The sequence below is a fragment of the Myotis nattereri genome (assembly GCF_964212035.1).
Source record: "Myotis nattereri genome assembly, chromosome: 5".
NCBI lineage: Eukaryota > Metazoa > Chordata > Mammalia > Chiroptera > Vespertilionidae > Myotis > Myotis nattereri.
The window spans coordinates 80212441-80235800 of record NC_138080.1 but is presented as its reverse complement, the minus strand read 5'-3'; the positions used below and the strand labels follow the sequence as shown (position 1 = coordinate 80235800).

The following is a 23360-nucleotide window of genomic DNA, read 5'->3' as shown; positions in this document are numbered from 1 at the left end:
TGATTTCTTCTTCAGAAGCAAAACAGATATAGGCATTAGGACATATACCAAATATAGCTTGGCCCTAGCTGGTTTGGCTCAGTGGACAGAGTGTCAGCCTGCGGACCAAAGGGTCCTAGGTTCAAATATGATCAAGGGCACGTACATCGGTTGCAGGCTCCTCCCTGGCCCAGAGCTCTGGTCGGGGCTCGTGCAGGAGGCAACCAATCGATGTGTTTCTCTCATATCAATATTTCTCTCTGTCTTTCCCTTTCTCTAAAAATCAATGTAAAAATATCCTCAGGTAAAGATTAAAAAAAATAAATAAATAAAATAAACACATATAGCTTGGTTTTCACAGTGATTTAGGGCATTATTGAAACTTCACAAAGAGCTGGTTGGGTAGCATGGTACTCAGACTTCTTCACTGTTATTTTATCAAGTCTCTTAAAAACCAAGAATCATGTCTCCTTGGATAGAATTTTTTTTTTTAATTTCTTTTTTATTGATTTCAGAGAGGAAGGGAGAGGGAGAAAGAGATAGAAACATCAATGATGAGAGAGAATCACCGACTGGAATGCCTCCTGCACGCCCCCAACTGGGGATCGAGCCCACAACCTGGGCATATGCCCTGACAGGGAATCGAACCAGTGACCTCTTGGTTCCTAGGTCGACGCTCTACTGCTGAGCCACACCCAGCTGGGCTGGATAGAATTTTTTTGAGAGGATACTTTCTAACCACCACAGCCATACAAGCTTCTGACTGGACCCAATGGATATTACGCAAACTAGTATGATGAAAGCAAACATATTCAAAACCATCCTGGATACTATTAACTTCTCTAGCACCTGACACTGCCCGCTATCATCTCTATACTCCCTTTATAGGTGAAATGGGAATAATAATGTCCAAAAAGAGCAATATGGCCTCACTCTCATACCATAGGCATTGTACATCTTGGGGCCCAGATCAGGCCTTACAAAGTAGCTGGGTAGCCTAGAGGCCAGATTGAGTCTGCCATCTCGTTTGGTATATTCTGGTAGAGGAAGGTTCTCCATCAGATCTTCAAACCTACAAAAAAAGCAGGGAAGATGACTTAATTTGTTAACCGGGGAAAAGGCAAAGTTCATTTTTCTGTAATGACTCTGTGATGGCTTCAGCAAGGAGAAGTCTCTCAAGATGACCCATTGTAACTCACTAACCTTGTTGGCATCATGTCCCGAAAATCTTCCCCAGGAGGCCAGTCCTTGAGTTTGAGCACCATTGGCTGTCCATCTTCTGACCTTAATCGTTCTGGAAGACAGAAACACTCTCACAAACATCTGCTGGGTTGGCTGTTGCCTGATTTTCCAGGGACTACAAAATTTAGGAGACTAAGAGAAGACTAAGCTCTTATTTTAAGACTTGTCAACTTCCATAATGGACTAGATGGGCTGTTTTCTCACCCACTGCTTTAGTACACCCTATAATTTTCCACCTCAGAGGAATTCTATCTCCCTTACTTAGGGTGAAAATGTGCTCCACTCACTCTGTGGATCACATGCTTAAGCTCAGATGAGCTCTGGGAGTCATGCGATTGCCAAGCTAGCTACCTGGTTAGCACCAGGCAAAAATGTTCCTCCTGCCAAGAGGCTGTACGTTGCTATTCTGTGGGCATAACTGAACACAGAGATGCTTACTTCCCAGTTTGCCATTACTGAACTAGATGTAAGAGCTACTTACTACATATGATCTCGAAGCCATCCCAGAAATCCCGAACTTTCACATCGGAAATTATAGCACAGTTCCTGCAGTTCACCAAGTCCACATCCTGGTCTCCAAATTCTTGGCTAAAGGCTTCTGGCTTCCAGAGTTCAGACTTGAGCTTTTTATGTACCCCTGAAACCAGCACTGGCTGTGGAAAGAAAAATATCCCACTTAGCAAATATTTTGAGCTCAGGGCTAAGGAATGAAATAGAAGGGTTTCCTGGGGGCCAACTTTTCTTGTCCATGATGATTTATTGTTCCTTCTCAGTGTCAGAATCTATTTCAACTTATCACCTACAGCAAATGAAAACTACTCCTACTCCATTATACTTCACTCTCACCCCTGGGAATGTGCCATGGAAATCACTTCTGTTGCCGTGGTATCTATCACTATTTTGAGGTGAGAGGACAAAAGCTGACAAATGCAGCTTTTAGAATACTTCCTCATAGTGAGAATGAAAAAAAAAATAAAAAAATCCAGATAATTCCATAACCTTTCCCTTCCTCAAGCAGCTTCTAAAGTATAAAAATTAGGCAGTGTTACAAAAACAAAACAAAAAAGCCTTTTATAATAAAAGGATAATATGCAAAGTGTCCCCTCGGAAGTCTGACCCACTGGGAGTTCGACAGCTCGCTATGACATGCGCTGACCACCAGGGGATGGCGCAGAACAAAGGAAGGCCCTGATCGGCCCTGATTGCCGGCCAGGCCTATGGACCCTACCTGTGCACAAATTTTGTGCACCTGGCCTCTAGTAAGTAGGTAAGTAAATAAATAAGGCAGTGTTATCACACTATCACAAAAACTTGTATGGCCTTAAAATATTTACCTAGAAAAAGTACCACTGACTTCCACCCACCTTGGTCTCACCCCACACATCACACTTAAGGATTTTCCCCTAAAGGTGTCATCAATGCTAGCTCACCACCTAACAGGAATTTCAACTGCCCTATTAAGAACAGGGCTCTACAGCTTAGAAATAAAAGAATCCATAATGTATTCTCAGGAATCTTTGATTTTTAAAAATCCAAGAAAACTCGAAGTAGCAAGACTGTCTATAATGAACTTACTTACTTATAGCTCAGAGAGACCTGCAACTTTCCTGGTGGCTGTGGCAGACAGGCAGCACAGGGAACTGCTTATTCTTGCTTACCTGGCCTTGCTTCCAACACTCTCGGAAGATCTTCCAGTTGTTTTTGTTGCTGGGGTCATGGAGACAGAGAAGTCTCCCATCACAGAGCCAGGAGTGAGAGGTATGGGGGTCCAGCACATTTAACCCCATCACCATCTCCTTCACCTCCTTTTGGGTATCAGTCAAGTTGCAGGCCCGCTTTGCAGCATCTGAGGTTTTCTTATTTTCTACCACTGAGGCAATGATGTGGTCAAGGAAGTTGGGTAGACTGGCCTTGTTCTTCACTCCCTGCCAGACACAAATCCATCAGGTAAGTTTGACTGAGGCAGCATGAAAAGAGCATTCACAAATTTATCTAACAGTTGTATTCATAAGAAGGAGTTCTACCTACTTGATTAGATTTCATAAAGTTAAAATGTCTTTTATAATTGGAGGAGGAAACCTATGAAGTCAGTATCTTAAATTTCCCTTTCCTTCATATTTGCTTCATGTAATGAAAGAAAAGTACAGAAAGATCCCCTGTGCCTCAAGAGATTTGATACCTAAGAATATCTTTGCATTCAGCCCTTACTTTGTATTAAGCATATGCATGTAGACCAGGGGGAATCACAAAATACTGTAAATGAGTGAAAAAGGTAATTTACTTTGAGGGCTATCAATTTTGTGCCTACAATACCCAAGGGATACATAAAATAATTGGGCTTTAATAAACTTAATAATCCTATGCCTGCTATATCTGAAGTGTTACTAATCATTATCTCTATAGACTACATGTAATCATAAAACATCCTGAGAAAATTTAAAAATAAAAACTGGAAGGGGGAGGGGGACCTAAGAGCAAGTATAAAAAAAAAAAAAAGCGCCAAAGTAATTTCTTTAAAGTCATTTATCCAAAAGAGACAACTAACCCACACTGTACAAGGTTAAACCACCCACAGTTCATCAAATTTCAGCTATTAATCATAAAATAGGCCGAAACCGGTTTGGCTCAGTGGATAGAGCGTCAGCCTGCAGACTGAAAGGTCCCAGGTTCGATTCCGGTTAAGGGCATGTACCTGGGTTGCAGGCACATCCTCAGTGGGAGATGTGCAGGAGGCAGCGGATCGATGTTTCTCTCTCATTGATGTTTCTAGCTCTCTCTCTCTCTCCCTTCCTCTCTGTAAAAAATCAATAAAATATATTTAAAAAAAAATAAAATAGAATAAGAAACATGTTTATGTACTAAGTTTGAAACGATCTTCAAGATATATAAACTGGAAACAAAAAAATACTGTGTAGAACATTTGTGTAAAAAGAGGGGGGAAAAGCTATGCACACATGATAACGTCCCTGAAAGGACACAACAGTGACCTCTAGGCAGGGAAACATGTGGCTGTGAGACACCAGGGAAGGAGATTTTTCACTGTATCTTTAAAATTGCGTACCTTGTGAATTCACTTGTTCAGTAAATGCTTACTAAACACCTACTATGTATCAAACACTGTGGCACTAGGGGATACAGTGGGGAATAAAAAAATAAAAAATGCCTTTAAGGAGAGGCGATCAGACAATAAAACATACAGTAAGTCAGATGGCAATTAAGTGCTATGGTAAAAATAGTTAAGTGTAGAAAAAAACAGATATGAGTGGAGGATGGGACTTTTTAAAAGGTGATCTAAGAAGTCTTACTGAGAAGGTGACATTTTGGGAGGGAGGAGAAGTTGATGAAGCAAGCCATGTGGTCACCCGAGAAAGAAAGCTCCAGGTGGAGGAAAGGACAAGTGCAAGGGCTCTGAAGAGGTGCATGCTGGACCAAGTTCAAGGAACAGCAAGAAGATGTTGTGCGTGGCCGGAAGAAGATGAACAAGAGGGATAGTGATAGTTGAAATCAGAGAAGTGAGGAGAAGAGATACAGATGGTGTGGAGCCTTAAAGTCCACTGAAAGGACGCTGCTTATGAGAGAAACAGGAAGTCCATAAAGGATTTTAGGCAGAGGTGACATGATTTGACCTATATTTAATTAATTAATTTATTTAAATATATTTTTATTGTTTTTAGAGAGGAAGGGAGAGGGAGAGAAACATCAATGATAAGAGAGAATCATTGACCGGCTGCCTCCTGCATGGCCCCTACTGGGGATCGAGCCTGCAACCTGAGCATGCGCCCTTGACCCGAACTGAACCTGGGACCTTTCAGTCTGCAGGCTGACACCCTATCCACTGAGCCAAACCGGCTAGGGCTTGACCTATATTTTAAAAGGATTACCTAGCTGCTGTGTAAAATGGACTGCAGAGTGAAAAGGGAAACAATAAAGAGGGCCTGAATAAGGAATTCACTGCAAAATACACTCAAGAGGATGTTGGCTCAGACCAGAGGGAAAGTAACGGACCTGATGAGAAATGAGTGGACTCTATACATTTTGAAGATCAAACTGAAAGGATCTGCTGACAGATTAGTTATGAAATGTGAGAGAGGGGAGTCCCAAATGACAGCAAAATTGGGAGAATGGAGATCCAACTGACCAAGAAAAAAACTAAAGGAGAAGCAAGCAGGCTTACAGGTAGATCAGGAGTGTGGTCTTAAGAAGTGTTAGGTTTGTGCTCGCTTTGGCAGCACATATACTAAAAAGAAGTGTTAGGTTTGAGGCATCTGTTAGATATCCAAGAGAATACAATACCAATGTACTGCCTAGATAAAAAAAAAAAAAAAAAAAAATTAATGCCTGTAAAGAAAACAAAGTAGTTTCTACGAATGATAGATAATTTCAATGTCTCATTTCTACTGACTTCCTAACATGGCACAAAAGGTTCACTACTTAAAAGGATCCCAAACTTTACGTGAAGAAAGATTGTTGGCTGGACAATCTAGCGAACACAAGTCACCCACATACGCTCTAACCCAGTTATCAGATTTCTGATGGTTCTCTCATGGAAAAGCAGCAACAGCTAGAGTTGTAGAGAGGACACTTACTGCTGAGGATGTAGAGAAGACCGGGGGGAAGGGTATGCCTGTGTCCAAGGGGGTTTGAGGAAGCTTTCCGGGACCGGAGTGAAGGAGGTCTCGAAGGCTAGAGCCTTCGGTTTTGTTGTTGGAGGCAGTGGGACCCAGTAACAGACTGTTAAAAAGCTTTGGAGTCAACGGAGAGACCTTTGCAGTGGAGTTGAACGAGTCCAGCCCAAAGGGTGAATGAGACTCTTTACTGAGCACCGACCTCAGGGACCCTGCTTCTGTAAGAACATAACCGGGAATAGCATTAGCACAACAAGAACACCCAGCAGACAAATGACTCCTAAAAATCAGCCAAGTGGGTAGGAGGAAAGACTTCCTCTCCCCTGCCCCCAGACTATGTATGGTTTGTCTGGGCCAGGCCTGATGAGCTGTAACTATGGTAGGGTTCATGGCCAAGGAGAAGCTCTCCTACTTCTTCCTTTCTTTTCCAGATCTGGATTTCTAACTTCTTTTGTTCCCATCCACCTTTCATTTCCCCCACTTTCTAAGACAGTGTTTCTTCCAGTGGGTCTCCAGATCACTTGAAGTGGGGAATCACCTGAAGTGCTTGTTAAAAATGGAGATTCTTGGTCTTATCCTCATTTAATAGTTCTGGTGGGGCACATGGAATCTGCATTTTTAATGAATCCCCAGGTAATTCTTGTGCTCATTGAAAACTGTTTAGCCCTCAGCCCTGGCTGCATAACAGAGCCATTTGGGAAGCTTATTAAAAATCTTGCATCAATTTTGATGAAAAGAGGTCTGGGGTAGAGACCAGGCATGTGCCTTTTTTTAAAAGCTCCACTTTTAGAAAAAGTCACATGAGATTCCCTTGTTTTATGCGATCAGCCAGAGAAAGCAAGTGGCATGTTTCATAAATGTGGATGGTAATGTGTGAGTTTGAAGAATCCAAGAATAACTCAAGTGTTCCACCCACAGGCAGGGCAGAGGCTTCTGTTCATCTCACCTTTTGTTTCTTCTTTAGCTTTCTGAGTTGCCAAATCCGCCAACCAGTGCAGGGCAGAGGAGGGTGGGGCTGTGTCAGGACAAAGGGGCCTGATGGCTTTTAGCTCACTATTGCTGTTTGATGCCAAACTGTCTGCTTTTGGAGGCTCATCAGCTCTGATGTCAGTGCTGTCGGCTTTGGGATCGGGCTCTGGAGTTGTTACTGCTGCAGTTCCTCCTCCACCTGAGAAGGTAGTTTCACTTCCAGAAGAGGCACTAGGGTTTACACTAGGAAGCTAAAACACAGAAGGCCAACATCGTTAGAGTGCTGTCCTTGTAGAGCAAAAGTAATGGCTACATAGGTCTATTTAGAGGACTCTAAGTCAGGGAAAACAATCAAACTATCCCATAAACTGTTCATTCATTCATTCATTCAATATATATTTATTGAGTCATATGATGTGACAGAAACTAGCTAGGTTCTGTGGAAAGAGCAATGAAAAAGGCTTGAAAATAAAACAGGGTTTTGTTTAGCATGTCTAAAGCTCAAATTTGGCAATGGCAAATTGGTGATCAGAATTTGACCCCATAGAGCTGTTTTGAAGATTAAATGAGATAGTATATGCAAAGAGCTTAGCTTATTTTCTGGAACACATAACTCAATAAATGTTTATTATTAAATTATTGAAACTTCCATATGATTTGTTTTAATATGGCAACTCTACTGAAAATATATCTTGAGGTCCCTCAGCATTAATCCCCGTGCCTCTTATTGACTAGGTGTTAATAGTAGCATTCCTGGAAGGGCCTCCAAATGTAAGCAGTTAGTTGTGTATATGTATGTTTAAACACACACACACACACACACACACACACACACACACACCACACAAAAAACCCAGCCTGCATGGTTCAGTGGTTGAGTGTTGACCCATGAACCAGGACATCACGTTTTGATTCCCAGTCAGGGCACATGCCCAGTGTTGTGGGCTCAATCCCCAGTAGGGGGCTTTAGGAGGTAGCAGATCAATGAGTCTCTCTCATTATTGATGTTTCTATCTTTCTCCCTCTCCCTTCCTCTCTGAAATCAATATAAATATAGTTTAAAAAATAATAATTAAACACACATACACACACACACCACCCAGCCTCTTGTTCAAAATAGTCACAAATAGGAATGACCTCGACCTTTGACAGCAATGAGAAAACCAGACTCTCTTTGGGGGTTGGGATTGCTCTCAGGGTAGAATGAGCCCAGCTCAGCAGGCCAATCTTCCTATCTCTGTCCTTTGTACCTAAGATGACAAGGAAGGATCCATGCACACAGAGAGGACTATATTCCTAGTAACCTTTTCTATACTCTTCACCTACACTGGACCCTGAGGTATAAATCTTGACAAGATACAAAGAATCTCTTTGTATTATTTATCAACTAAAATGTGAATTGGCTTTAAAGATGAATCAAGAGAAACTTGTACCAATCAGAGGGAATTAAAATCTCTTGAATAACTCTTATTAAAGTTTCACTCAGTTATACCCACACACACCACTTTACCTGTGACATCCCATTGGTGACAGCAGGTCTCAACACAGATTTGTTTTGCCGACTAATACAAGGGCAGTTTGCTTTAATTCCCCATTTGCCCCGGGCAGCATGTACCATATCTCCAATATTATAAAGAGCTGGAAAAGAGACACAATAACATTAGAATTCCCGTATGTTCAGTTGTTGTGCTAAAGACCTTACTTAAATTATCTCCCTCAATGTTAAAGAGCATGTAAACATTTTGAAATGTACACAAGAAATTTATGTACTTTATGTTATACCTAAAAAACAAGAAAAAAGCCCCCCCAAAAACCACAAACAAAAACAACACTAGCAAAAGTGGGGAGAAAAAACAAAAAAGACCAATGTAAACTTGACACAAACCTTTAACTAATGCTTGTACCAGAAGGGAGCAGGCATCCTACCACTGCACTCAGGGAGCCCTTCTGCTTAGAAGCACTGGGTATACAGGGTGCAAGGGTGACCCCCAGCCCCAGCTTTCTTTTGTGAAGAAAAATATAGGCGGAGTTTTGCAGACTCGCCACCTTTATTGCACGTGTGTTAGTGGAAGTGTGCAAGCTGGAACAGACTGTCCAGGGGGATCAGTGAAGTAAACATGGCCAGTGCTCCTACTGTTAAACTGCCTTCTTCAGTTTGATTAGCTTCAGCTGGATTTTTAAAAGCCTAAAACCAAAGGTCTTTCTGACAGCATGGGACTGGATTTTTCTGTTTTGGTCCTGCCAACCATAAAAATGTAAAATGATATGTGGAAAAGTAATCAACCTCCCCAACCAGAAAGGTGAAGCAAATGTGTACAGTGGCTGCAATCTAACACCTCTCTAAAGATGCAAATCCTTGGAGAAATCTGGTGAGGCTTAAAAAAATATAAGGCTGACATAAACTATTTCACCAACTTTATGATGTGTAAATTCTATCTTTAAACACCCCCCACCCCCTTCCACACACCAAATCTAAAACAGGAATTTCCTTACCTGTGCCAGGGATAATCTGCGTGGGCATTAGATTCTCTGGCTCATGGGACTGCCCCTTTGCACATTTCAACCAGGAGAAAACCTCTTCATCACCCATCTCTTCTGTTTCTGAAGTAAATAAAATGCCTTCACTTATGAGCTCACAAGAAATAGCACATTTCCATCTCCCTTCCTAAAGTTCCCTTGGAGTCTTTTGCAGTCAATACCGCTTTCTCAACCCTTGGCCACCAATGATCAACTTTCTAACACTAAAGTTTTGCTTTTCTCTAGAATTTCATATAACTGGAAGCATACAGTATGTAGTTATTTGTATTGGGTTCCTTTTATTTAGCATCATGATCTTGAAGTTCATCCATATTGTTGCATGTATCAGTAATTCATTCCTTTCTGTGGCTGAGTGGAATTCCAGGGTATGAATGTACCATATTTTATTTATCCATTCATTGGCTGGTGGACATTTAAATTGTTTCCAAATTTTGGCTGTTATGAATAAAGCTGCTATAAATATTCAGGTACAAATCTTTCTCTGGACATGTTTTTTTTTTTTTTTAAATATATTTTATTGATTTTTTACAGAGAGGAAGGGAGAGAGATAGAGAGTTAGAAACATCGACGAGAGAGAAATATCGATCAGCTGCCTCCTGCACATCTCCCACTGGGGATATGCCCGCAACCCAGGTACATGCCCTTGACTGGAATCGAACCTGGGACCCTTCAGTCCGCAGGCCGACGCTCTATCCACTGAGCCAAACCGGTTTCGGCTATCTCTGGACATGTTTTAATTTCTTTTATAAATACCTAGAAGTGGGATGCTATGTCTTCATCTGGTTTTGATATCAGTGTAATGCTGCCTTCATAAATGAGTTCCTAAGCGTTTCCTCCTATTTTCTGAGTTTGGTAGAATTGGTATTATTTCCTCCTTAAATGTTTGATATAACTTTGGGCCTAAAGTTTTCTTTGTTGGAAGATTTTCTAAACTACAAATTCAATTGGTTATATTTCTTCTTGAGGAATTTTGACAGTTTGTGTCTTTCATGAAATTTGTCCATTATATTTGTCAAATGTTTCAGTATATAATGATCTACAGTAATGTCCTATCATTCCTAATATTGGTAAAGTGCATCTTCTCTCTCTCTTTTTTTCTTTTTTACTAGTTTTCTCAAGCAGAAGTTTAGCTGTTTGAAATACTGCTTCTTTTCTAATATAGGTGTTTAGTGCTTTAAATTCCCCTCTAAGTACTGCTTTAATTGTATTCCACAAATGTTGAACCACTGTGTTTAAACCTTAAAATACCTTCTCATTTCTCTTGTGATTTTTTTCCTTTGATCCAATGGATATTTAGAAGTGTGTTGTTGCCCTGGCCAGTGTTGCTCAGTTGGTTGAGCATTGACCATGTACTGAAAGGTCATCGGTTCGATTCCTGGTCAGGGCACATGCCCAGGTTGCTGTTCGGTCTCCGGTAGGAGTGTGTGTACAGGGGACAACCGATTGATATTTCTTTCACACTGATGTTTCTCTCTCTCTCTCTCTCTCTCTCAAATCAATAAAAAAAAAAATTAAAAACAAATGAACCAAAAAACCCCCAGAAATGTGTTATTTACTTTATAAATATTAGATTTTCCAGATAGGTTTTTGTTTCTAATTTATTCTTTTGTGGTAAAAAAAAACATACTCTATATCAGTGATGGTAAACCTATGACATGCGAGTCAGAGGTGATACGCGGACTCATCTTTTTGGTTGATTTTTCTTTGTTAAATGGCATTTAAATATATAAAATAAATATTAAAAATATAAATCTAAAAAAAATATATATAAATCTTTGTTTTACCATGGTTGCAAATATCAAAAAATTTCTATATGTGACACGGTACCAGAGTTTAGTTAGGGTTTTTCAAAATGCTGACACGCCAAGCTCAAAAGGTTCACTATCACTGCTCTATATGAATCACCTTAAATTTATTAAGATTTATTTTATAACACAAAATATAGCACTTATAGTCTATTTTTAATATATATATATTTTTAGCCTGGCGTGGCTCAGTGATTGAGCATCAACCTATGTATGAATAAGAAGGTCACAGTTTGATTTCTGGTTAGGGCACATGCCCAGGTTATGGGCTTGATCCCTGGGGGTGGGGGTGGGGATAGGGTGGAGTGTGTGTGTGTGTGTGTGTGTGTGTAAGAGACAGCTAGCTGATCAATGATTCTCTCTCATCATTGATCTTTCTATCTCTCCCACTCCCTTCCTCTCTGAAATCAATAAAAATATACATATAAGAAAATCATAATACTAAAAACATAATATGCTAATTAGACCAGATATCCTTCATGACAAAGCTGCAGTAGGCGGGGGCCGAGGCAGAGGTGGCCGCCACAGTGGCGAATTTCGTGCATCAGGCCTCTAGTAAATAAATAAAAAGGGCACATAAACCTATTCAATTTCCAAGTGCCATACCTCCACTGACAGGTTACCTGTTGAACTGCAAAGGACAGTATTTGCTTACCACTGCGTGGACGGCTTTTCCTGAGCCTGTAACAGTCAAGGCAGACCCCAAATCCACATTTGCGACAAACCCAGTGAATGTTGAAGAGAGTTGTTTCACACACATCACACATTTCCCGTACACCACGCACTGCACGCTTCCATGCCACTTTCTCTGGTGGGAGGAGGAAGAGAAATATTGTTGGCATTAGATGTACTAAACAACAGCAAAAGACCCTACATACACTGAGTCCTACTCAGGTCATTTTGTCCAGCAATAAAGCTCAAAGATTTATGAAGTGTGTCTTTCTATAGTTGTAAGAGAAACAAAATACATGGAATTTTTAATATTTCTGAATAAGTGCCAACAGAGAATAAATGTTACATGTTGTTACTTAAGATACTGTAAAATTTTCAATTTGGAATTGTTTGAAATAAGAGGATTCTTCTCTTGAAATGTAGGGAATAATTTCATAGTACAATTTACCTTGGCCTAGAAATAGGATCCAGTATCTCACAGGCATGGGAATACCTTATATGTTTGAATAATGTGGGTTCCAGTGTAAAACATAGCATCCCTTAGAACTTCTTCTATTCACATACCATAGAATATCATTTACTAATACAAGTGGGTTCAAAGCAAGCTGAAAGCATTCAGAGTGAACCAAACCCAAGTAGAGATCAAAATACTTATTATGGAAGCTCTGCTACAAAAATGAAAAAGGCAAGCAGGCAAGGAGTTTTTGGTTTGTCAACTTTCAAAGACTAAAAGAATGAGGTCTGCTGGATATTGTTAGGGCCTCAAGTTATATAGTTTGCTACAGTGAAGTCTTATCAGTCTTAATTCATCTATAGAACATGCCATCTGTCACTCCTTCCACTCCTCCCCTTAAGCAAAATATAATGAAAGTGTCAACAAGGAAGATGGTGCCTTACGGTGTGGCTCTACCATCATCATGGCCTCCTTCTCGGACATCACAAGCTGACAGAACTGGTCCCCAACATTGGCCAAGATGTATTTCGAGGTTTCTAGGTCTATCCCTTCTGCTAGGGAGGAAGAGGGAATCCACAGGTTCATGGCATCAGGGTCACTTTGCTGGGGACTCAGAAACCCCTCCACACGGAGTACCCCCTTTCGAGTGAAGATCAGCCTGAGGCAAAAAGGTAGACAATCAAATACACAGTAAATAGCAGCAGCCATGCAAACTAACACATACCTAAAATCCTAGGACCTAAAAGAAATTAAATGAGACTTAACAGGAATTAGAATGAGTTAAGAATTTTCATCACATTTGATCAATGTAGTATGTATTCTCTGCACTAATAATTTTTTATGCCTTTAAAATATATATATATATATATGTATATATATATATTTAAAATATATTTTATTAATTTTTTACAGAGAGGAAGGGAGAGGTATAGAGAGTTAGAAATATTGATGAGAGAGAAACATTGATCAGCTGCCTCCTGCACACCCCTCCCCTACTGGGGATGTGCCCGCAACCAAGGTACATGCCCTCGACTGGAATCGAACCTGGGACCCTTCAGTCCGCAGGCCGACGCTCTATCCACTGAGCCAAACTGGTCGGGGCACTAATAATAAATTTTGTTAATACTTACTAGGCCTAGGTTCTTTAAAAAGCTGTCCCAAGAAATGCCTACTTGTTCTACCATCTATACCCCCACCATTAAATGTAACCAGAGGAAAACACAGAGCCATGCTATCACCCTTTAAATTCATGTCTACCCAAATTAAGTGAGTCCTTAATATTGCCTGGCAGTCACATCCCAGATGCCTGTTTCCTATCTTCTTTCAAACCTCCAATATTATTTTCCCCATGAGGACCTTGCTAAGCATTCCACTGAGAAAATACTAGGAGCCAGAAGAGAACTCCAACAAACTCTCACCACCACACCTCCCTGCAACTGGACCCATGTGCTCCATCTGATCTTCTGCTACTATGAATGAACTAGGTCCCAGGGAAGACCAATCGCTCCGCCTATTGCTCTATATCCTATCATCTTTCAGACATCTCTCCACAAGCTCTCTTTTAAATTATCTATTTTCCTCTCTCCTGAATCACTGTATTTGAAACTTGCTATCTCAAAAATATTCTAACATTTTACATCTCAAAAGTCCTTTTGATCCCAAACTATCTTCCATTTATTTGCTTGCCAGAGCAGTTTCTTGAAAGAGTTGTCTGTACTGGTTGTCACCAGTTCTAGTTCTTTTCCCTTCTCTTAGTCCACTCCCATCAAGCATTCCCTCAGCAATCTACCAAAACTGTTTTTGAAAAGGTCATTACCCCTTGTTAAATCCTACGGTCACAGTCCAGTCCTTATTTTACCTGACCCAATCAGCAGCATTTGCCACAGTTCATTATTCCTTCCTGGAAATACTTTCTTCAGCTGTCTTCTAGAATATCTCACTGGCTGTCTTTCTCAGCTTCTTCTACCAGTTCCTCATTTTTCCCACCTCTAAATGTTGGGAAGCTCTAGAACTGTCCTTAAACTCCTCCCTTCTCTAACTACATTCCTTAAGTGATCTCAATTAGACTCATAGTTTTAAATACTTGGGGACATCCAAATTTTTATCTCCTGGACCTCTTCTCTCAGCTCCAGCATTGTCTATCCAGCTGCCCTTTTAGCAATTCCATTTGGAAATCTATAGGCATCTCAAATATAACATGCCCAAATTAAAGTTCCCCATTTCCCTTCCCAAACCTGCTTTTCCATGAGAAATCTCCTTATCAATATATGGAAATTCCATTCTACCAGTTTTCAGGCCAAAAGCTGTAGAATTAACCTTGACTCCATTCTTTCATACTCCACACCTAACCCATCAGAAAATCATGTGGGCTCTATCTTCAAAACATATCCTTAATCCAATCACTTCTCATCACCTCTACTGCTACCTCCCCATACCAAACCCCCATCATTTCTCATCTAGATAATTGCAACAGCCTCTTCTCTCTGCCTTTGCCTCAATGTAATCTAGTCTCAAACAGGGAGTCTAGTGCTCCTTTAAGACACTCATTAGCATCACTCATAAGCTTAAAACCTCTAATGACTTATTCCAGCATGAAAGTCGAGGCCCTTAGAGTAGCCCTTTAAAATCTGGACCCATCATTAACTCTTTTTCCACCCCCCTATGGTTATAGGTATTATTGTTTTATTTAGAAAGGGAGGAAAGGAAAGAGAAAGAGAGAGAAACATCAAAACATCTCTACGAGAGATACATGGATCAGTGGCCTCCCCATGTGCCACGAGAGGGATAGACCCAACAACCAAGGCATGTGCCCAGACTGGGAACTGAACCCACGATCTTCTGGTGTTCAGGAGAAAGCTCCAATCAACTGAGCCACACTTGCCAGGGTTATCATTAACTCTTTAACCTCAACTCTTTTCCTCCCTGGCTTACTCTATTTTAGTCACCCTACCTCCATAAACATACCAGGTATATATACTCCAGCCTCAGGACAGTTGCTCTTGTTATGCCCTCTACCTGGAATACTAGTCTCCCAGGAAAATGTGCGGCTCACTTCCACACTTCCTCAAATCATCCTATCTAGCCTCCCCACACTTCAATCCTCTTTCCCTTATTTTTTTCATAGTTAGTACCAGCTGACATACCATATATTTAAGCTTTTTTCTTATTTACTGTCTGCCTCTCCAACTACAATACAAACCTCTCAAAGGCTAAAATTTGAAGGTTTTGTGCACTGCTGAATCCTCAGTGCCCAGAACAACGACTAGTACACATTATGTGTTCAATAAACATTTGTTGAATAAGTGAATCCACACCAAGTGGATAAATTATTTAGATTTCTTTATTTTAAAAATTAAAGCTTCTTAAAAAAAAATTAAAGCTTCTTGAAAGATTATTTATAAGAAATTCCCCTTCTATTAGGCAGAAGTGATTAATAAGGTTTTGTTTGGTAAGAGCAGGGGATATTCCTAGGATTTTCATCAGTTTTCTCTATTTCAAAGATAATTCACATCATCTCCTAATCTTACTTCTCCTCCTTTCTAGGGAACTCAAGTTACTCTAGCACTGAAGAGGGGAGTAAGTGGCTAGGCAGATTCATAATCCAAAATTGAGTTCTGTGTATACCACTGGTTTCAAGTGGAACCCAAATTAGGAATAACTCAACATAGGTCAGGGGCTGGCAGCGGAGACTGTTCAACTTCAGTTCTCTAAGGACAAGGCTACATGTCATTTCACAATCCAAACTAAGCAGTTACTGTGGCAGAGCCTCAGCACGCACTTGAGAGTAAGGGGTAAGGAAAACAAAGAGAAAGATGGCAACACATACTTACAGACTCAGAAAAACAGTGGGAATTATGTTTCACTAATGGAGACTGGGGAAGAGACAAAGAGAGAAGTCTGGGTACCTCCGGAAGTGAAAGAAGCGGCAAGCCACAGTGGAATCATCTTGCTCCTGTTCCTTAAACTTCCGATACCGCTCCAGGCGGCACTCACGGCACTTGTGCAGGTGAGGGGCTACGTTGATGCACGACCCATCCTGCAGGAAGGGCTCCCCGGACTGCTTCAGCTTCTTCACCTTGCTTACATCTTTCAGCACTGACTGGCCCACTGTGGCAGGGGGGAAAGAAGAAATGGTTGGCTGTGACAGGTATAAATGAGACTCAATAACATGATCCTTTTGTGGACAGATACTTGTACCAACCTCGACCACTCCTCTTTACACCGTTTGGGCATGTGCCCGTCAGGTTCATCCTTGACAGAAAGGGAGCAGAGGGAGCAAAAAGGCTTCACCTGGGGGCTAAGGACCATGGAGAATTTGAAGGAAGTACTTTATTATAGTAAAAAAACTCTGGTCATGAAGGAGGAAAACTCAAGAAGGCAGAAGGTAGCCACCACCTGTCTCTGGCCCCTAGGGATATGACTATTCTAATCAAGAAGTCTTCTAATTGAGCTCCCATGGGATACCAATTCCTAATGACAACAGCTACTTTTACTACCAGACTTCCTTGTTTTTTACCATCAGCTCTTACACACTTCTGGACCATAACTTCATACCACAGGATTTAATGGCTTTTAAAAATGACATTAAAACCTTACATATGTGTCAGAGAGAAGCAAAGTGAGGGGTGAGTAGAGAGAATGGGCCAAAGGAGAGCAGAAAAGGATGAGAAAAACACCAGGAAAGAGTTCCTGAACAAAGAGACTACTAAGGAAGGTCAAGGACTTCCTTTATGGGACTATCATTATACTAACAGATACCCCTCTTCCAGTGCTGATTTACATGCAATCCTGCCCTGAAACAGGTCTAGTGAGGGACCTTTGTTAGGCCCTCTTGGCTATGTAATTTTATGAGGTTATAGAACTTTCCATCAAAGGGAGGGTCTCTGCTACCCAAGAGCACAACAGGCATTCAAGGCTAGTGCCAAAGCCAAGCCGCTGTATAGCCCCAGCAGGATCACCTTTCAGGGGTGCAGTCCGAGGCCGGCCCTTGGGGGCCTGCTTCCCTTTGCCTTTGCCCAGCAACAGCTCAGCACTGCGTTCCCCATTGGGGCCCAGCTTCCCCATCAGGTGCTCTGGAATCCCCTTCAGGCCAGTCTTGGCCTGCAGCTGCTCCTCAGAGTCGCTCAAATCTGACAGGTCACTGTTGGTGCTGGAGTCTGAGTCCTGTCTGCAAGCCAAGCTTCGCTCATCCAGTGAGAACCTTTTCACAGCTTCAAAAGGAGCTTTGTTCTCCTGTGAAAAATCTGCTGGGGAGGACAGAAAGCTGCCTGAGTGCCTGCCAAAGACGTTACTAAAGGTTTTGAGGAGGGGATTGTCCTGCTGCCCAGGCCCCACAGTTGGTCTCTCCTCTGTGGGGCTGGAGGAGAGAGTAGGCATCTCAATGGGCTGGGTGAGGCTGCTGGTGGGTGAACTGGAGCGGCCATTTCCCATAGCAGAGAGGCTTGGACCCCCAGTGGTAAGAGCTGAGCCCAGAACACCAGACACCAGTTTGGAGGAGTCAGTTGTGATGAAGAGGGTTTTCTTCTTTGCTAAAGATGCTGAATCTGAAGAGGAGTGAGACTCGGGCCAGGTGGGTGCTGCCTTGGAGGTGACAGTGGTAGCAGAGGAAGAGCTACCTGATGATGCCTGAGATGCAAAGCCGCTGAAAGGGCTATGTTCAACTTTCTCCACAAATGCCAAGAAAGGGTTAGAGGGCTCTTCCCGGGACAGTTTAGGGGGCTGTAAAAATAGATTTTCATGACTCTCTGGGGTGCGGGCATTGAGGAGGCTCCGTGGGAAGGCTGGTGTGAGGGTGGGCATGGACTCTGTAGGCACTTTCTGGTCCACAGAGCCAGCCTTAGAGCCTGATTTAGTGTCTGCTCCAAGCGTGGATCTGCCTTTACACAGGCTCTCAAGGCTTTGTTTGAATGAGTCTCGACTGGAGGAATCATCAGCCAAACTCTCTGAAACGGTACTGAAGTAGTTACTGGTTGGTAAAGTTTGGGGCATGCATTGAAAAAACAAGTTTTTGGAGAGATCAGAGTCTTTCTGAGACTCTGGCGCAGAGCTACTGCCAAAAGAGAAGCCCAAAGTTTTGTTCTCCGTGGCTAGAACCCCATTGGACTGGCTCCTTCCACTTCCAAAAGTCAAAGGTTGTGATAAACTTGGGAGAGAAGCTCCAAATCCAGAAGAGGCCAGGACTGAATTTCTTGAATTCTGAAAAGAAGATAGCCGGAGTTAGTGATGTTGACTCCTCTTGACAACCTCATGATCTCTTTCTTAGACCTAGGCCAACATTCCTTGAGTCAATCAACTTTTCTTTCCTACAATTCCATGAAAACTGCTCTTACAACTAGATTTCATCAGCATTAGGGAAGAAACCTGCCATAGACCACACAGAGGAAATCTTTAGCAAGGTAAGCTAGAGATAGGAAGATGTCATTCATCCTTCCGTTCTCTTGGTTGTCAGCCATTTGGTTGTCATGGCACTAGGAGTCTGTGTAGTCTTCTTGGTATCTATTTGGAAACAATGACTCTACCAGGGAATTGGTGAAAAGGATTCCTGAACACACATCAGCTTTTACTTTAAAACATACCAAGTGACCATGTAATACTAATCTACCTCAATGACCTTAGGCTATTGTTAAAGTTTTAATTTATTTAAACTATTACAAATTTTTTATCTTACAAAAGTGACTTCAGCCCCTTAACAAGCCCATTGTACATTAAGGAAAAGTATTCTTTTATTTAGTCTGAAACTCCTGAAGATGGACCCTTTTAGAAATTAGCCATTTATTTATGGGTTTAAGTCAACCTGAAAGTTGACTATCTGCTTCAATTAAAGTTAAACCTAAAGACACTAAATTAAAAAGAGCACACTGATTATTGAAAACTTGTGTTATCATTAGGATCTAACAAGTCTCCAACCAGGAAAAGTAAAAGATTCTGATATGCCCACCAAACAAACGCATTCAGCATAACAAATTGGACAATAAAAAAATACTTTCCTTTTGCGTGTGCATAAAGGAAGTAGGATCACTTTCATATATATTACACATCCATTTACATACACAGAAATATCCATAGGTAGGTATGAGCACTTTTGTAATACTTTTTAACTGAATAAAACCCAGATCCTAGTACTTGACTAACAAATCGCAGTAGTAGATGATGATAACCCTAAACATTCACTTTAAAACGCTGGAAATAAATTATTCCATGACAGCTTAATAAATATGATGCTTCCTTTTGGGGTAATGAAAATTTCTGGAACTAGATAGTGGTCGTGGGTACACAGCATTGTGGAAATACTAAATGCCACAGTACTATATACTTTAAATGGTTAAAATGGTAAGTTTTGTTATATGTTACTTATCACAATTTTTTAAATGTTCCAGATAGGAAAGGGCTCTGTAAAAAAAAAAAAAAAAAGGGAGTTTCAATTTACTTAAAGCATTCTTTAAATATTCAAGAGAAGTTTACATTAGGACTTTCCTTGAGGGTGGCACAGAGGCAAGAGAACAGGCAGGCTCCCATGGTTTGCCCTCCTTTGACATTTGCTATAGAGACAGTTTCAGGGCATTTTAGGGTTCATAATTCTGTTTTCTTTTCTTTTCCACTAACCAACAACCGTTGACTTAAACCCGCTCCAACTAAAAAGAAAAGAATAGACAGACGCAGCACTGAGGCGTTGCAGTTGCTTCACTTGCAGGATTTGGCTAGGAGCCTTGACACCTGCATGACTGCAAGGAACCAGCATGGGTAGCTCAGGTTTCACTACTAAAGTTACCCTTTAAAAATAAATACACACATGAATGAAGAACAATTTGGATGGGGCTTATTTTCCTTCAAGTGATTAAATTCCAAATCCTTTTCTTATACTAAACTGATGACAAGCTGATTTCAACTCAATTTTAAGGGCAAGAAATTTTTTGGATGAGGTTGTGTCCGTATTTTAGATTTAACATCATAATGGAAACATCCCTTTCTGTATTTTAAAATCCTACCCCAAGGAGAATACCTAGGCTGACACCTTAGCAAAATTACTGATGTAGCCACAGAAATTTCTCCAACCTGTTTAGAATCCACATTTCATCTATTAAGTTTTGCTACTCTTTTAAGTATAACAGCACTCCATGGAGCTCTTCTTGTAGCATGTAAAATTTGGTCTATTTTGCAACTCCCCATTTTTTTCCACACTGCCTTTGACATGGAATTCATTTTAATTAATTTGGGCAATATGATGATATAAAATCTAGAAATCCACATAGAGATCCTCACCTAGTTCTCTTGGGAATGCTGGTCATTTAATAAAGGACAAACCATGAACAGTGTAAAATTTGCATTTACAGTCTGCCTGGACATTTCATCTCCTTCCTCATCCCTGCACACTAGGGATTAACAAATTGCATTTTCTAGGGAGAGGAAGAAATCAGATGAAATGTTTATGCTATGTTTTATCTGGCATTGTTATACCTAAAATTATTCCATTTTAGGATGTGAGCTCCTTCAAACAGGGATTTCAATTCTTTGTTTATAATATATGGTACTTAGCACACAGTAGTTCCCTATACATAATTTTAAAAAATTATTTAGTATCTTAGTATTTCATACTTCCAGCTTGAAAAAACTATGACTAGAATCATAAATCATACTTTGGTGACCAAAATAGGAGTCCAAAGATTGTAAGAACTGTTTTTAATATTGCCTCAAATTTGATTTGGGAGCCAACTTAATGTTAATTTATATTTAACAAAAGTTCCATTTTGTAAGAAAATAGTAGCCCTGGCCAGTGTGACTCAGTTGGTTGGAGTGTCATCCTGTGCACCAAAGTCTCAGGTTTGATTCTCAGTCAGGCCATATACCCGGGGTTTCAGGTTTGGTCCCTGTTTGGGGATGGCACGTAAGGGAGGCCACCAATCAATATTTCTCTCTCACATGGATGTTTCTTACTCTCTCCCTCTCCTTCCTCACTAGAATCAATGAAAAAACATATCCTTGGGTGAGGATTTAAAAGAAAAAAGTAAACTGGATACTGTGATTAATTCCATCAAATTTTCCAGATTAGACTTTAAAAGATTAAGCCAGGCCTGGCCATGTAGCTCAATTGGTTAGAGCATCATCCTGATATGCCAAGTTTATGGGTTTGATCCCCAGTCAGCGCACATGCAAGAATCAACCAATGAACACATAGGTAAAGGGAACAACAAATCAATGTTCTCTCTCTCAAATCAATAAATAATAAAAACAAAAATAATAGATTAAGTTAGGAAAAGATAATTTTATGACCATATCTAATCATGGGAAAGAAGCCCAACTTCAAGGGAAAATATAGAAAATGATAAACTGAAAACATGGGTTGGTAATAGTGGCTTTCACATAGCCTTAATTATAGTGCCACTATTACCAACACTGTAATTCGTTAACCTTGCCTCTCACATGCCTGGTGGCAGTTCAACCACTATGTGAAATAAAAAGATAACTGAATTAAAAATCTATCTTAGCCGAAACCGGTTTGGCTCAGTGGATAGAGCGTCGGCCTGCGGACTGATAGGTCCCAGGTTCGATTCCGGTCAAGGGCATGTACCTGGGTTGCAGGCACATCCCCAGTAGGAGATGTGCAGAAGGCAGCTGATCGATGTTTCTCTCTCGTTGATGTTTCTAACTCTCTATCTCTCTCCCTTCCTCTCTGTAAAAAATCAATAAAATATATTTTTTAAATATCTATCTTAATATATCATTAAATTGGGTTGCAATCAGTTTTGATTAGCCTAATTGTTCAGGTGACTTTTAAGAGCTAATAAAATTATTAAAATATATACATTTGTCCAATGAGCAGTAAAGGTCCATCCACAGTGTTTAATTTAAGCACATCTTAGATATACTCCTTCCCTCTAGCATTTGAGATGCCTTTTAATGTGTTACCAAGAAATAAAGAGTGGAAGAATGAAACCAAGTCTTGCAAATCTGCCTCTGAAACAACTCACCTCTCCTGGGGCCTGCGACCAGCTGCCTTTCTGCTTTTCCGGCCCAGTCCCTGCTGCAAGGCCAGTGTCTGAGATCCTCACCGTGGTTGGGGTAGAGCTGGCGGTAGTGACCATAGCTGCTGAAGCCACCAGGCCCTGACCAACTTGTTCCAGTGTTTTTCCTGCCTCTTTGCTTTCAGCTCCACCCGCCTCTGGGGCCAAAGGTGTCTGCCCTGGGGCTGTAGGATATGGAGTAAAAGGTGCAGTTGTGTCCCCACCTACAGGTTCATCCTGCACCACCAGAGTCCTGCCGTTTTCTTTGGTGTAAGTGGCAAAGCGAATGTTGCGGTTAATCTGGGGGACAAATGTAGTCGGTGGTGGCTTGGTTCTCTGATCCAGCCCTGGCTCTCCACTGGCATTCCCTCCTTTCCAGGGCCCTCGGCTCGCCTCACCTCCATCGCTCCCATTACTGTCTACTTCACCCCTGTCTCCTTTTAATTTCTTTGATGCAGAGTCACACCCAGAGTCCGAAGCACTTTTTCTCCTCCGGCCATCTTTCCCCTCTATGCTCTCTCTCTTCTTCTTTCCTTTGGAAGACTTTACTGCTTTTAACGTACCCCCCTACAAAACAAAATTCAAAGAAGATTTATTACAAGGGATTTTCCATCTTGTGAAAACCATAAACCATTAGTCTTTCCCATCTCTAGAAGCAAAAAAATCAAAGCAGGCACAGACTACCAAGTTCCAATGCCAGCTCGAAGACATTCCCTGTGTCAGAAGCTCAGTCTTCCTGTGACTCGATTTACACACACATACACAAGATAATGGTCACTAGAGATTAACTCACTTGGCAAACCTTCCCTTAAATAAAATGCAATACTTCCTCAAATGAAGGAAGGTTTTAAATATCTGTGGAATTTCTTTTACAAAATAGACTGCCAAAGCTAACCTGGGAGCTCATTTGCCCCTTGATGAAAAAATCAGCTTTATTCCATACTTAACTCCTTGTTTGACAGAAACTGGCATTTCAAATACTGAAATATAAAATCACTTCCTCCAGAAGTCACTAAAAACTGGTGGCAATAGGAAAACCGACATTTGTGAGTCTGTGACCAAAGGAAAAGTGATCCCA

At 41.1% G+C, this 23360-nt stretch overlaps 1 protein-coding gene across 1 annotated transcript in view; it reads right to left on the bottom strand.

The window, feature by feature from the left end:
• The window catches only part of KDM3B (lysine demethylase 3B), a 62724-nt gene that overhangs the window by 7513 nt on the left and 31851 nt on the right, over positions 1–23360 (bottom strand). The window contains exons 7-19 of the mRNA XM_081090769.1: positions 22250–22849; positions 17243–18479; positions 16190–16391; positions 12728–12942; positions 11814–11966; positions 9309–9416; positions 8326–8453; positions 6793–7066; positions 5808–6064; positions 2880–3146; positions 1703–1874; positions 1183–1273; positions 921–1051 (exon numbers count right to left, since the gene is read on the bottom strand). Coding sequence (XP_080946895.1) covers positions 921–1051; positions 1183–1273; positions 1703–1874; positions 2880–3146; positions 5808–6064; positions 6793–7066; positions 8326–8453; positions 9309–9416; positions 11814–11966; positions 12728–12942; positions 16190–16391; positions 17243–18479; positions 22250–22849 — 3835 coding nt within the window. The remainder of the gene's footprint in view (positions 1–920; positions 1052–1182; positions 1274–1702; positions 1875–2879; positions 3147–5807; positions 6065–6792; positions 7067–8325; positions 8454–9308; positions 9417–11813; positions 11967–12727; positions 12943–16189; positions 16392–17242; positions 18480–22249; positions 22850–23360) is intronic.